At 27.4% G+C, this 13595-nt stretch overlaps 1 protein-coding gene across 1 annotated transcript; it reads left to right on the forward strand.

The window, feature by feature from the left end:
- The first annotated feature begins 4213 nt into the window (after positions 1 to 4213).
- On the forward strand, positions 4214 to 13176 carry LOC145749622 (single-minded homolog 1-like). The gene is made up of 10 exons (XM_082565479.1): positions 4214 to 4275; positions 4624 to 4808; positions 8672 to 8877; positions 9792 to 9887; positions 10485 to 10598; positions 11089 to 11294; positions 11449 to 11555; positions 11803 to 11950; positions 12104 to 12732; positions 12839 to 13176. Exons 1-10 carry the CDS (start codon positions 4214 to 4216, stop codon positions 13174 to 13176), a joined length of 2091 nt encoding a protein of 696 aa, XP_082421605.1.
- Positions 13177 to 13595: the final 419 nt, after the last annotated feature.

The following is a 13595-nucleotide window of genomic DNA, read 5'->3' on the forward strand; positions in this document are numbered from 1 at the left end:
GTTTTCTTATATTTTTTTTAAGAATCTAATAATTAATATCTTATTTACAATAAAAATCATGCCGGACGCACCTTTATTAATTTTTTTTTCAAGTGGACAAACAATTAAATCACATATCCACATCGGGAGGTATTCTCAAATCGAACCAAACACTCATGTAGTGTCAATAACAGCTTCTGTGATGTTTACAGTAGCTTTCCAGCGGTAAAAAATCAAAATGAACGAGTTAAAAACGCCAAAACGTACCAAACAGCTCTCCAGTTTATCGGGTTTTCCAAACACAGTTATCTTGGGCTAGCAGCTGGTTTAAAGCGAGATATTTGACTCGAGGCTCAGGTGCACAAACACACAACGATAAGGATTCGTCATTTAGATTTTTTTCAAGTTTATTTTTTAACCACATCTGATTTTTTGCTGATTTTCTACATTAATATTTTTATTTATTTCAAGCCTTAAGGTTTTGTTTTTAATTTAAAAGATGTCTGTACATTTTACTGTAAAGGATGGTACATATTTTTTGCAATTAGAAATTTTTTTTTTGTATAAAATTATTTTAAAATATTATTTAAATTAATTCATAATAAATAAAAATGATTGTTTTACAGTCAATTATTCAAAACAAAGAAAAAATAGCAAAAATGTTAATGACAAACTGCGAAATTTTCTTTTTTTTTTAAAAACGTTACTAAAAAATTTTGTTCTGTAAATATTTTTCTAATTTAAGAGATAGTTAAGTGATTTTTCGGCTACCTGGTCTTAAACGCGCGTTTCATATTTACTTACTGTTGAAAGACAATTTAAGCAAAATGAGTAAAATTTATGTTTATTTATTTTTTGGAACAGCTTGTGTGGTCAACTGAAAAGGTTTTGCGATGAAAAATGTGGCATTAAAAAAATTTAAAAAAATTATAAAATATACCGACTACCTTTCCGTGCTAAATTACAGCAGATTGTTAAATTTAAATTGCTATTGTAAATTTTTAAATAAATCCACTTATTTGCAAAACTTTATTAAAATATCGTACAAACCCATTTAAAATAATTTTTAATTTTTAGGACTTAATTTCTATTGTCGATCGAATATACGTTTAATAAGGTGTGCTGAAAACGATTAACCAGTAGTTGAATAGACGTAGACTCTCGGCTTTACATTAGAATAAGTGTGAAACCAACTCGAGTGAGAAATAGGTTTGGTGCTGATCCACGTTAAATCCAAATGCAAACATATAAACACGTGTGTAAAGTAAAACACGTGTAATGTGTGTATAATAGAAATATTTTCCGGTGAAAAAACTTTCTGACAAAAAAAAAATTCTTGGACTGATTTTTTGCCTATTGCAAATGATTTTTTTTTACAAATTTTGAAAGTATTTTGGTTTCGTTTTGTTGAAGTTCTATAAAAAGTTTGTTACTTTTGTGAATAATTTAAATTTTGTCACATGCCAACCTAAGTTTAAATTTATACTAAGCAAAATATTCAATCTCTTGTTTAAACCAGTGTAAATGCGCGAAAAAAAACTAATTAATTAATCTCGGTGACATTTCGGGCAGGCAGAGTCTATACCAGTTGAAGTTATTAGCCAGGTGCTGGCTGCTTAGGCCAAAAGACCCACATATTGACCAATTGATACGGGCATTTGAAAAGGCAAATATCGCATCAAGAGTTGGCCGGTACACTTCAAAGCAGCGCGGGGCTGTCATTCGCTGTTTAGCGCTGAATTAGGCTTTCTAGCAAAAATAAGGGAAGGTGTGGAAGTTAGTCAGTATAATGATTCTGATGTAATACCAATTTTTATTGGTGACATTAACGCGGCAAATAGTTAAATGATTTGACGCTTGAGGTATTTGAACTTTGAGTCATTTCTGATTAAGAATTTTTAAACTTCATTTTTGTTACGCAATCAAATTTTTATTTTTTATTGGGTGTATGTTTGTATTAACAAACTGGTAACGAGCTAAAATTGCACATTTTGATTAAAGGTTGAATTTAGTTTAACTTGAAACGTAAAATGTATTTGCAAAGTTTGCGGAAAATATATTGACTTACTGTTGTACGTGTAACTGCGTAAGTCAATACAGGCTGCTGTCTGAATGTTCTATAGACCGGCAAGACTTAGGAAAATAAAGTTCAAAACTATCTTATTCAAAAAAGTAGAGTAAAATAGCCTAAATACATTTTATTATCAAGTTTTATTTAGTGAAGCTGTTATATTTATTTTATGTTCAACAAATAGTTGAAGGTTTTTACAAGTACACCAAGTTTATATATTACAAAGTGTTATTTAAAAAATGGCGAATTTGGTTTGTTTTAGTTTATTAACTTTGGAACATACTATTTAAATAATTTGGTTATTTTTAAGTTTATTAATATTCAGAAGTAACATTATTACTATACTATCATTTTATTTAAGTATTAAGTAATTTTTTTAACAGTTAGTACTCTTGCGGTTTTACCTAAAATACTGAAAGTTTAATATATCGAAAGTTTACTAAGGCATTAGTTAAAACATTAAAGTTTAAAAAAATTTAATATTTTTAAATGAGTTCTAATATTTAATCTTAATAACAACAAATTTGTATAATTCCAAACTAAAAAAAGTAAATTACAGATACAATTAAATTGTAGATAAGCATAACTGGTTTACTAATGTATATCTTAGTATTAAAAAAATTATTTATTTTACAAGTTTTAATTTTATATGCTTGTTTAATCAAAAGTTAAGTTTAAATTTTAATATAAAATATAGGTGTTTTTTTAAATTTAAATGATTGTTTTTTAGTGAAATATTTTGTCACTAACTTAAGGATGTTTTTTATCACAACTTTTGTTTTTTGTAATAACCGGTAGTAATTTAGACAAATAAAAATGATTTTGCATTTTGTGATGACAACAAGTTGAATTTAATATTACGTGATTTTAGTAGAAATACTTTTTCGCCATTTTGTAAATTATTGAGTTTATGATTGAAACTTTTGCTAATCATTTTACAAAATTTTTATTAATTAATTAATTTATTGTTGGTAATAATAACTGTAATTAATGAGTTTTGTGTAGGTTAACAAATAGAAAAGTTATCCAAAAACTTACTCTTTTAATAATGGAAAATCACATTTTTTATCTTTTATAAAGTTATTATCATTATAATCTATAGTAATTTATTAATATAAATTGTTTCACAAATTTTATTTTATAAAACACATAAACAAGTTAGGCATTTATTTTTTTAATAAAGTTAAATTTTTATACCTGCTTTTATCTTAGGTGGTTATAATTTTTTTTCAAATATAAGTTTTTATAATTATTGGTTATAATTTTTTGTTACATTAAAGTGTGATATCGATTCATTTCTTACTACAATGAAAACTATATGCTTGGTTGTATAAAGTAATTTTGTAATTTTGTTTCAAAATATATTTATGTTAATATTTTAAATTGGATTTTATATACAATTTCGCTTGGTTGCATTACACAAATCCACATATATGAGTGCACTAGGGCGAACATTTTTTTAGAGTTTAATGCAATTATATATAAGGTGACTTAACGATTTATACAAAGGCAGCTCTTTTGCAACCTTTGTCTGAATAGAAATGTTCGATGTGTGAACAGGTGGATGCTCTTTTTTGTGTCGTTTGTTGATATTGTGACGTAACATTTGGACATATTGTCAGTTTGGCCAGATGTGTATTGAAAGCAAAAGAGAGAGCTTATATGCGACAATATCTAAAGGTAGTGGGGGTCGAATTCTTCGTTTCTTCTTCTTATTTGTTTAATGTCGTTAACGGAGAATTATATTTTTACAATGATTGTTTACAAGCATAATATGTGCAAAATTTTAAATTGAATTTTTAAAGTGGTCTTTAATTTGGATTTTTTTTTAATATGTTAATAACTAATAATTATTTATTAACTTTTTCGTTTGTATTTTTTGTCTTTTTTATATTTTTTTCTTATAAAAATATTGTTGTTTGGTTAAGCGAGATTTGTCATAAAAAATTTGAGATAAAACTACAATATAGGTGTCGACTGATGTCACTATTATAGTATTATGATGTATTAGGCATTGTCGAATGACAAATTATGACGTCAACGATTTTATATCAAATTGGAGTCTAGGGTGTCGACAGCAAAAAAATTACTTGAGTTCGTTAAAATAATTAAACATAAAATAATTTTGTAGAATGTGATATATTTAAATTTTAAAATTTTAAAATGAATTCCGCAAAAGAAACGCAACAAAAATGTTCTGACGATTTAGTTTTTTCCCATCAAAGGTTAGTTTACCAAAAAGAGACTATATGTAGTGTCTTTATAGCAAAAAATAAATAATTTTAAAACCAATTAATTAAAAAATTATTTTAAACTATTTTTTATTATAAATATTTACACTAAAAAAATTAAACTTGTGATTTTTTTAAAATTAGGCTAGTTATCTTTATAATAGAAATATAAAGTTTTGTTGTTATTTTTTAATAAAATATTTTTTAAGCAAAATTTAATGTCATTTTATTTTAAAATATCAATATTTGATTATAGTTTTTTTTTAAATTTTGAATATTGTAAATTTTTTTGTTTTAAATACAAATTTTCTAAAAACGTTTTAAAAACGTATTTATTTATAGTGAGGAAAAAATGAAGGAAAAGTCTAAGACTGCCGCAAGATCCAGACGCGAAAAGGAAAACTCTGAATTTTCAGAGTTGGCCAAAATGTTGCCCCTTCCAATGGCAATCTCTAGTCAATTAGACAAGGCTTCAATCATCCGACTTACCGCAAGTTACCTCAAAATGCGACATATTTTACCTGAAGGTAAGTACATAAAATAATTTATAACATTTATATATAAATTTAACAAAAGAATTGCCTTTAACTTATATATAAACCCCCACTGTTTTAGTTTATAAGTCCCTAGGCTTGATTGAAAGTTGTTTTGGTATATCTTTTTTGTATATTAAAATAATAAGCAATATAAAAACACATTGTTGTAGGTATTTAAGTGTACAATAAGTAAATTAAACAAATTGTTAAACATACAATGAGATGAATACTTATTAAATGTTACACAACATATTTAAAAGTTACAGTAACCTTTTGTTAGTATTTGATGCCATATTTGGTGTGTGTATATGCTAACATAGGCTTTTATTTAAAAATATAAGTAGAATGTTATACAAAATCGTTATAGAAACAAAAACGAGTATTTATTAGCCCAATTCTTCCACGAAATAAGCAAGCACGTAGCTTCTTGTTTAAAGTTAACAAACATGTTGAAACAAAAAGGCAATTATCTTGTCAACATTTATCAACTTGTCTTGATGGTTTAATTTACAAAATGGTGAATAAGCATACAGTAACTTTGGCATTAGGGCGTTAGAGATGAATTAAAAGCTTTTTGTTTGTTTGGTAATCTCTCCAGTGGGTCTTATAAACGTATAGCTACCGGGTTGAATAAATAATACAACCACTAACAATTTTTTAATTAAAATTTTTATAGGTTTTTCTGTTAGAATATTTTACTTTAACATTGGTGTTTTGTTAAAAAAATGTATGTAAAAACTTAAATTTTTAACTATATAAAATATACACTATTGCATACATACAATTTGTGGTGGTAGACTTCTTTAAAAGAATTAAACAGTTAAATTTTGATTAATTTTTTTTCTTTAAATAAATAGATATTTAAAAAAATTAGAATAAATTAATGATCTTGATAAACTTTTTAAATACAGGTTAATTGATAGAGTAAGTTATTGCATTAAAGTACAAATTATTCTGTGTTAAACTTAAGACTTTTTTAAATGTAACTTGTTACAGTAATTTGTTCAGATATTTCATTTTACTTCTTTTTGGAACAACACTTTTATTTATCAAAACTTCAATATTTCCCTACCCTTTATATTAACTGTTGATAGATGCACCAATAGGTGGTATAACACTTTATTTTTCTATATGGTATATGGTATGAGTATCGCCGTTTGGGTAATTCGCTTTTACTAAAAGGGGGGTTTGATGTTAGGTATAGTCTTCTTATTGACTGATTAGAAATAGAGGTGTAGGGCAAAGCTTTAATGAACCGAGAATGAATCAATAAGCTTGCTTTGAAGCTTACTTTGTGACCTAACAGAATTTGGCGTGAAATTGAAGTATCGGCAAGAAAAGGACATTCGTGATTATTTTAAGTTAAAAATAACCCTGTGTTTGGAACTAAATACATTTTGTGATGCCGTAATCCTTATATAAGTTTATATAAAATAATAATGATTTAAAAAATTCCAATGTAATGTAAATATTTTACATATTGGGTATCGACTACAACTTAAAAAATGTTTTACCTGAATATACTCTTGGATAAAACCTAGTAGATTTGAATTTTTTAAGTCCAATGACGTTTATGTATGGTCTAAGCTTACTCACTATCTAACTAAGTTGTGTCATCAAATTAAATCAGCTGGCGCAAGTAAGTTATGATTCGAACAGCAAACAATTTAGTTTTCCACTCACTTGCCTCAATTTACTGAAGGTAATATTACACCCCGCTCTTATTTACATAAAGGTGTCCATTTTCTTTTGTCTACGATCGAGTTAACCCTCGAGTCGTATCGCTTGATCTTCGCGGGGTTAGGGTAACGAATTTACCGCAAAGAATTTCGGCGTGCGATGTTATCTTGATACTGAACTTGACGTTTAAATTAAGGACGTTATTGCTAGGGAGGTTAAGATAAATTAAAAATAAGGTTATTGTACTTTTACTTTTAATTTGTTTCATTAGTTGTTGTGTTTGAAAATATAAAACCAATCTGTCAAAACTGTAATTTATTAAAAAAGGAAAAGTATTAAATTTATTTAACTTTAATTACATGACCACAGTTTAATTAAATAAAAACTATTTATATTAAATTGTTGGTTTGTAACATTATTTAATATTTATACCTTGTTAAAAACAACGCGGTAAGTTTGCGGTCTTAATTTTAATATTTTAAGTAGAACTGTCGACCCTTAAAATTAATTGAATTAGAGGAAACTTATGATAATCCACTTAGCTTTGTTTTGTAAAGCCTAACTCGTGGGAGTTAAATAACATTATAACACCTTTCAAATAACTTGTATTTACGTTTAAACTATGTGAACATCAATTTAAAAAATTTAATAATTTTTTGTGAAGATTTTTCTTTACGAAAAATATATCTGTTTGGTGACTTTTTATTGGTATTAATTAATTTATTGAAAAAAAAGTGTTTTAATTACATAAAAATGAAAGAGTATTTAGTTTCATATTAATATTGTTTTATTTTTTTTTATTTTTATAAAAAAATTTTAATTATTATTTTAAAATTTGCAATATCTTAAAAATACCAAAAATTTAAAATTTATTTAAAAAAAAATTAAATTATATTTCGACAAACTCTGTACACCTGGTTTACTGCCTATAGCTTTTCAATAGGGAAAGGTAAAAATCTTTGAAAGAAAAGTGATAATCCTTAGCACACAACAACCGTTAACGCACTGTTTAAAGTGCTTAGATTTTCACTTTAGAGCAGCTTAAAAATGCTTTGGGTGAGTTAAGTTAAGGCCTTGATGTCTTTTTGCAGTTAACGTAATTCAACTTTTTGTGAAAATCTATATAATAATTAGTGGTTTTTGGTCGGTTTTCTATTTGTGGAATTTTCACTTTCCAGATGACAAGTTGTTATGTGCCGTTTCTATTGTTTTCTCATTAGTCACCGGGTTGTAGTGACACAATGGCACACCTGTTCAAATTCTCTTGCATTCTTATCAAACCTTCTTACTCCACTTTTCAGCGAGAGTTCGCTCCTTTTGCGCGTGTGTGTTTTCCAGCTTACGCTAACCGGATTAAATTAGGTATATTATGTCTTACAAAATATCTTCCTACCTTCAGTGTTTAACGTAAGGTGTTTTCAAAATACAACGAACACCACCGGTGGAGACGGACATTTAGCACTTCGACAAACAGACAACAACTCCATTTGCGAGCATTAACAGCTTTGATGTATGACAGATTTATTTTTTAAAAGTATTGTTGGTTTTTGATGTAAAAAGAACCACATCAACTTGTCGAGAATATGTATTGTGACACATGGTTCACACGGTTGTGTTTTTACAAGCGAATGGTGTCGCTGTAATCCGAGGGGATTAAATCACCTCTGCGCACGAAGGGGCTTTTGTGAACGCAACGTCGGACTGTTGTTTGTTGTACTTGAAATAAGTGAAACTAGGTTTAAATCAAAGGTAAATAGTCACTTCTATGTGAACATCTGGCCGATTTTGTTCCGATAATGGAGGGCGGTTTTATAATCTTTTTATTTTTATGTCGTTATTCTTGACGTTTTCAATAAAGACTGATTTTCGAATAAATTTACGCGCAATTACAAAAATATTTTATTCTAAAAAACATATTTTTATGGTACCCTTGGTTTTATTAGTATTATATTGTTTTGGAAAATTATATTTACATTTATATTTAAAAATTAAATTTGCATTTACATAAATGCAAAAAAATATATAAAAAATGGCCTCCGAAAATATTTTATTGCTTGTAGTTAAACTAAAAAGAATAATTTTTTTTATTATTTTACTATAAGTGTTGGCGTTATTTTATTATCTCTTTAATATACATTTGTTTTTTAAATTTGTTATAAAACCTTTTTGTGTAGACATCCCACAACCTCACCCCCACCTACAACAATATTATCCCAATTACAACTGGGGCCGAGGTATAGGGGGCAGTAGGGGCCACCCTGGCGAGTTTTTAGCATCTCACCTTCTCCAGAGTTTGGATGGATTTTTATTTGTTCTTGGAGCTGATGGGAAAATTATGTACATGTCAGAAACAGTTTCAGTTCATCTTGGATTGTCACAGGTAACAAAAAATTTTTTTTTAAAATTTTTAACTAACTGTTACATTTTTTTTCATACCGTTGTACGATGTTTTAAAAAAAGCGGTGTACTACTGTATTTTTAAATTTTAAGTTTCAAATTTCTATAAAATATAGATAAGATAACAAATACCACGTAAAATAAAACCTTTTGCAGTTTAAAATAGAACTAAAAATCTGTTAAAAATTTTTGTTTTGTATCTAAGATTTTTAACTTCTCCCATTGGTGTACTTGTGTTGCTATATTCTGATTTTGTTTTGTTTTAAAAAAGTATTATAAGTTTTTTTGTAGAATATATTTTTGCGACGCAATGCATATGGTAATATAAAATAATATTTATCGTTATCTATCCTGTATTTTTATTGAAAAAAAACAAAAATTCTTTTTTCATTCTATTAAAATAAAGTTAATATTAAAAGTCATATGTTCTTATATTAATGAAGGTTTAGTTTTGTTCGTAAATAATTCGCTTGGTAAAATTTTAGAAATGAAGTATTTGGCATATCATTGTCAATATCCATAACAATGTGAATTTTAAGGAAAGCTTTTTAATTCTAATTTCTCTCTTAAAGTTTTTTTTAATTTTTTGACAAGCAGGCATCTAAAAAAGGCTAAAAACAAATTATATTTTGTATGAGCAATGTTGATTTGCTAAAACAGTTTTTTGTGTTTCTTTTAATCTTTGTAATTTCTTGTTGGAAACTGTTTTTATAATATTGTAATTTAAAAAAATATTTGTTCTTGTAAAAATAAGCAATTCTGTAAAAAGTAATACTTGTTTTATGGCATATATCTTTTTAAAATTTTTAAATTCGAGCTACAGAATATAAATTTATTTTTTTTTGTTATTTTTATTTTATTTTTTACTTAAATCAAGAACAATTTCCATTTTTCAAGGTCGAATTAACAGGAAATAGTATTTATGAATATATCCACCCGGGAGACCACGATGAAATGAAAACAGTGTTAACAGCTCCATCCCCTCCTTGCACGGTAACTTATTTGTTTTCTTCTTAATTATAAGTGAAGTTAATTATTAAATATTAAAATCGCCTTCGCAGTGTTTTTGTTGTTGTATTAAAGCTAATATTTTAACCCTTTAAATATAATTGTGGCGTTGTTAAAATTAATAGTTCTTTGGCAAAGTTGTCCATATAACAATTTCGTGTAATAATCAACATTTTTCAAAACAAAATTTTTGTTTAAGTTGTCAAAAGTGTATCTTTATTTTTAAAGAAAAGTTATTTAATAAAGCAAAAATTTAACTATACTAGAATATTTATAAGCGAGAGTTCTTTTTTAAAATGGCGTCGTTTATTTTACTTTTACATCTTGCATACTTTCTTGTAAGCCTCTATATTCCGGATTAAGTGTGTTTAAATGCATTTTTAAATCCAATCAAGAAAATAAAAAGTTAATAAAACTAAAGAAATAAATCACTTATAAAAACTTTTCACAATTATGCTAAATAATATTTATTTTAGATTAAGTAATTCAGCAACTATTTTTTTATGCGAAATTTGAGATAAAAATAACATAACTTTTTGTATTAAAATTTTATTTAATAATAAATTTTTATCTTTACAATAGAATAATTCTCATCCGCAAATATATCCCGAATACGAAGAAGAAAGATGTTTTTTCACAAGGATGAAATGTGTTTTGGCGAAAAGAAATGCTGGTTTAACAAGCGGTGGTTACAAGGCAAATTGAGTTAAAATTCGTTTATTTCAAAAATATTTATTAAAATATCGCTAATCAATATAGAAAGGAAGCGATCAATTTTTTTATAGTATTGTATTTAAATTCACGCTGATCTCATACAAATATATATTAAATTTTAAAACGATTTTTTTTTTTTGAAATTTTTAAGTGATAATTATGGAAAAAAATCGAATACAGTAAACTAATTTAATCATTTTATATTTTAAAAACAACTTCTTTATGTTCTGTCTAAAATTTACGAGTAAAAATTTTAAATAATATTGGTATTTTTTGTTAGAAAAATAATAACATATGATTTTAGAAAACGTTATAACATGCAAAATTTAATTTTTTTAAAAACAAAAATATTTAACATGTTTGTGAATGCCTAATGCTGGTAGTTATAAAAAAGTATTTTTTTAATTTATGATTTTTAAAAATAATATTTTGTATGTAAAAAAAATTTTAAAAACTATTTTTTTCTCTAAAGGTGATTCATTGTACCGGGTACATTAAAATTCGATATTTTATGTTCGATCAATTTGATGGCACTGGTCAGGGCTGTTATCACAATGTGGGCGTGGTTGCCATCGGCCAATCCTTACCTGCCACGTCATTGACCGACGTCAAACTGTATTCAAATATGTTCATGTTTCGTGCAAGTTTGGATTTAAAATTAATTTTTCTTGATCAACAGTAAGTTAAAATATTTTTTCTTAAATCAAACCAAAAAAATTTTTTTTTTGATGTTTAAATTAAATGGGCTAAGAATTCTAACAACTCTTTGTTAAACAGTAATAGTTTTTGCATTTATTTTTTCAAATTGTTTTAAAAAATAGTTTTGTTTAAGAGTATCACATTTACTTGGTTATGAGCCTCAAGATCTAATAGAGAAAACACTTTATCATTACGTTCATGCGCTTGATGTCGTGCCTTTAAAAGACGCTCACCAAAAACGTAAATATTTAAACTTTTTATGTTTTACTTTACATTACTATGGTTTTGTGAGTTTGTTTTCCTAAGACTAAGGCTATTTAGTATTGCCCTTTTTTCATTATTTCAAATAGATTGGTTATTTATTCCTGCTAAATTTTATCAGTTTTTTGACTAGTAACTTGCATTGGCTTATTTTTAATACGCTTTCAATTCGTTTTTTTCAACTACAATACAAAAAATTCACCATAAAAACTATCTTTTAATTTAGTTTTAAACAAGGGCCAAGTTAAAACCAAATATTACCGATTTCTAACCCGAAGCGGCGGTTGGGTCTGGCTACAAAGTCACGTGACTATTGTTCACAATAGTCGTTCTTCGAGACCCCATTGTATTGTCAGTGTTAATTATGTCATAAGGTAAGAATAAGTTAATAAAGGAGTTGTGTGTAGATTTGCAAAATATTTAAGTATGATTTGTATTGCATTCAATAGACTTTTAAAACAGTGTGTATATGTATAAGTCCTATATGTTATATTGATATTTAAGTTCATAACATTTTACATTTTTAGTGAAATTGAAGCAAGGGGTAAAGTAATTTCGTTAGAACAAACAGAACCCTCCAAAGTTTTTAAATATACCTCAGCTATTAAATCCAACTCTTCCAGCCTTAAAAATCGTAAAAAGAAACAGAAATACAAGTCGAATTCGTCGAGTAGCAAGAAATACAATTCCAAGTTAAGATCTCACGATTTGACGTTGCGTAAAGGTCGTATGACGTCACCAAATGAGAACAACAAAGAAGGCTCTGACGTCACGGAAACCAACAAAATTTCACTCGAAGAAAAAAATCATCACCCCTCACACAACAAAAATAACTTCGACGTCAGTTGTACAAGTGCAGATAGCTGTGACGTAATCGAACCATCGCCTACGTCATCAGAAAACTACCAGGGCAACCGGCACAACCACCCTGCGTTTGTTGACCAAATGTCGGAATATTACCACACGAAGTCCGACCGCCATCTGGCGGACATAGATAAATACAAATCCTACCAACACCCGATGTATAACGCGTACCACCACCCTACCACACACGTGATATATCATTTACATAACCACCAACACCACGGTATACTTAATGAACGTGAACACCAACGCTCACATCCATACTACTACTTGCCGAATCAACGAAGCGTAGGTAAGGTTACTTTAAATAAAATAGACTTTTAAAAACAAATTGAGTTTTTGCAAATTAATTTTTTTATTTACACTGGCGTGTATTACTCAGTATACTTTTTTTGTAGGTTTTAACTACCCGAGACACTCAAGTATGAAAACTCACAACACGGAATTTAACAACGATTATTATAGAGGTTTTTCCGCAGAAAATCAACATACTGAAAACGACTGGACTGAGGCAAGTCACCGAGAGAAAAATTTTTACCTCGAAAAAACAAACTCAGCTGGCGATGTGGCCAACACGTCTTGCCAATTTTCGTCTAGAAAGAATTATAATGAAACATTTTATGATATAGCAAGGCCTGCGACCAACTTTGCCTACGCAGCTAACGTTACAATGTACGTGCAGGACGAAAGAACTAAAGCTTATAAATCGAAATATGGCAGTTATCTACAGACTTGATTTTACCTTTGATTTTAAATTTTATTTAAAATTTTTAATTACAAAGTTTCTTTATTTTTGTTGATCTTTCTTTTAATAATAAGCGCTGTGCGTTACGTAAAATAACATCGGTATGTTTGTTAGAAAAAGGCAATGCTGATTTAAAGCAATCTAGTGAATAGGATTCGATTTCGGTAGTTAAAATACACTTATTATTAAATTAGTTCAAGCAAAAACAAATTGTTATACAATGGGTTTTAATTTTTTGTTAAAAAATTATGATAATGGAATCCTATGATTTAAAACAATTACAAATAGGATGTGATATTATTTCCATGCAATATAATTTATTATTTCATTTCCGGTGGGAAGTTCAACAGTATTTTTATCAAGAAATTCTAATAGGGCGTAGGCTTATATAGAACTAAGACGATTTTAAC

Source organism: Corella eumyota, chromosome 1 (assembly GCF_963082875.1).
Source record: "Corella eumyota chromosome 1, kaCorEumy4.1, whole genome shotgun sequence".
In the NCBI taxonomy this organism is placed as follows: domain Eukaryota; kingdom Metazoa; phylum Chordata; class Ascidiacea; order Phlebobranchia; family Corellidae; genus Corella; species Corella eumyota.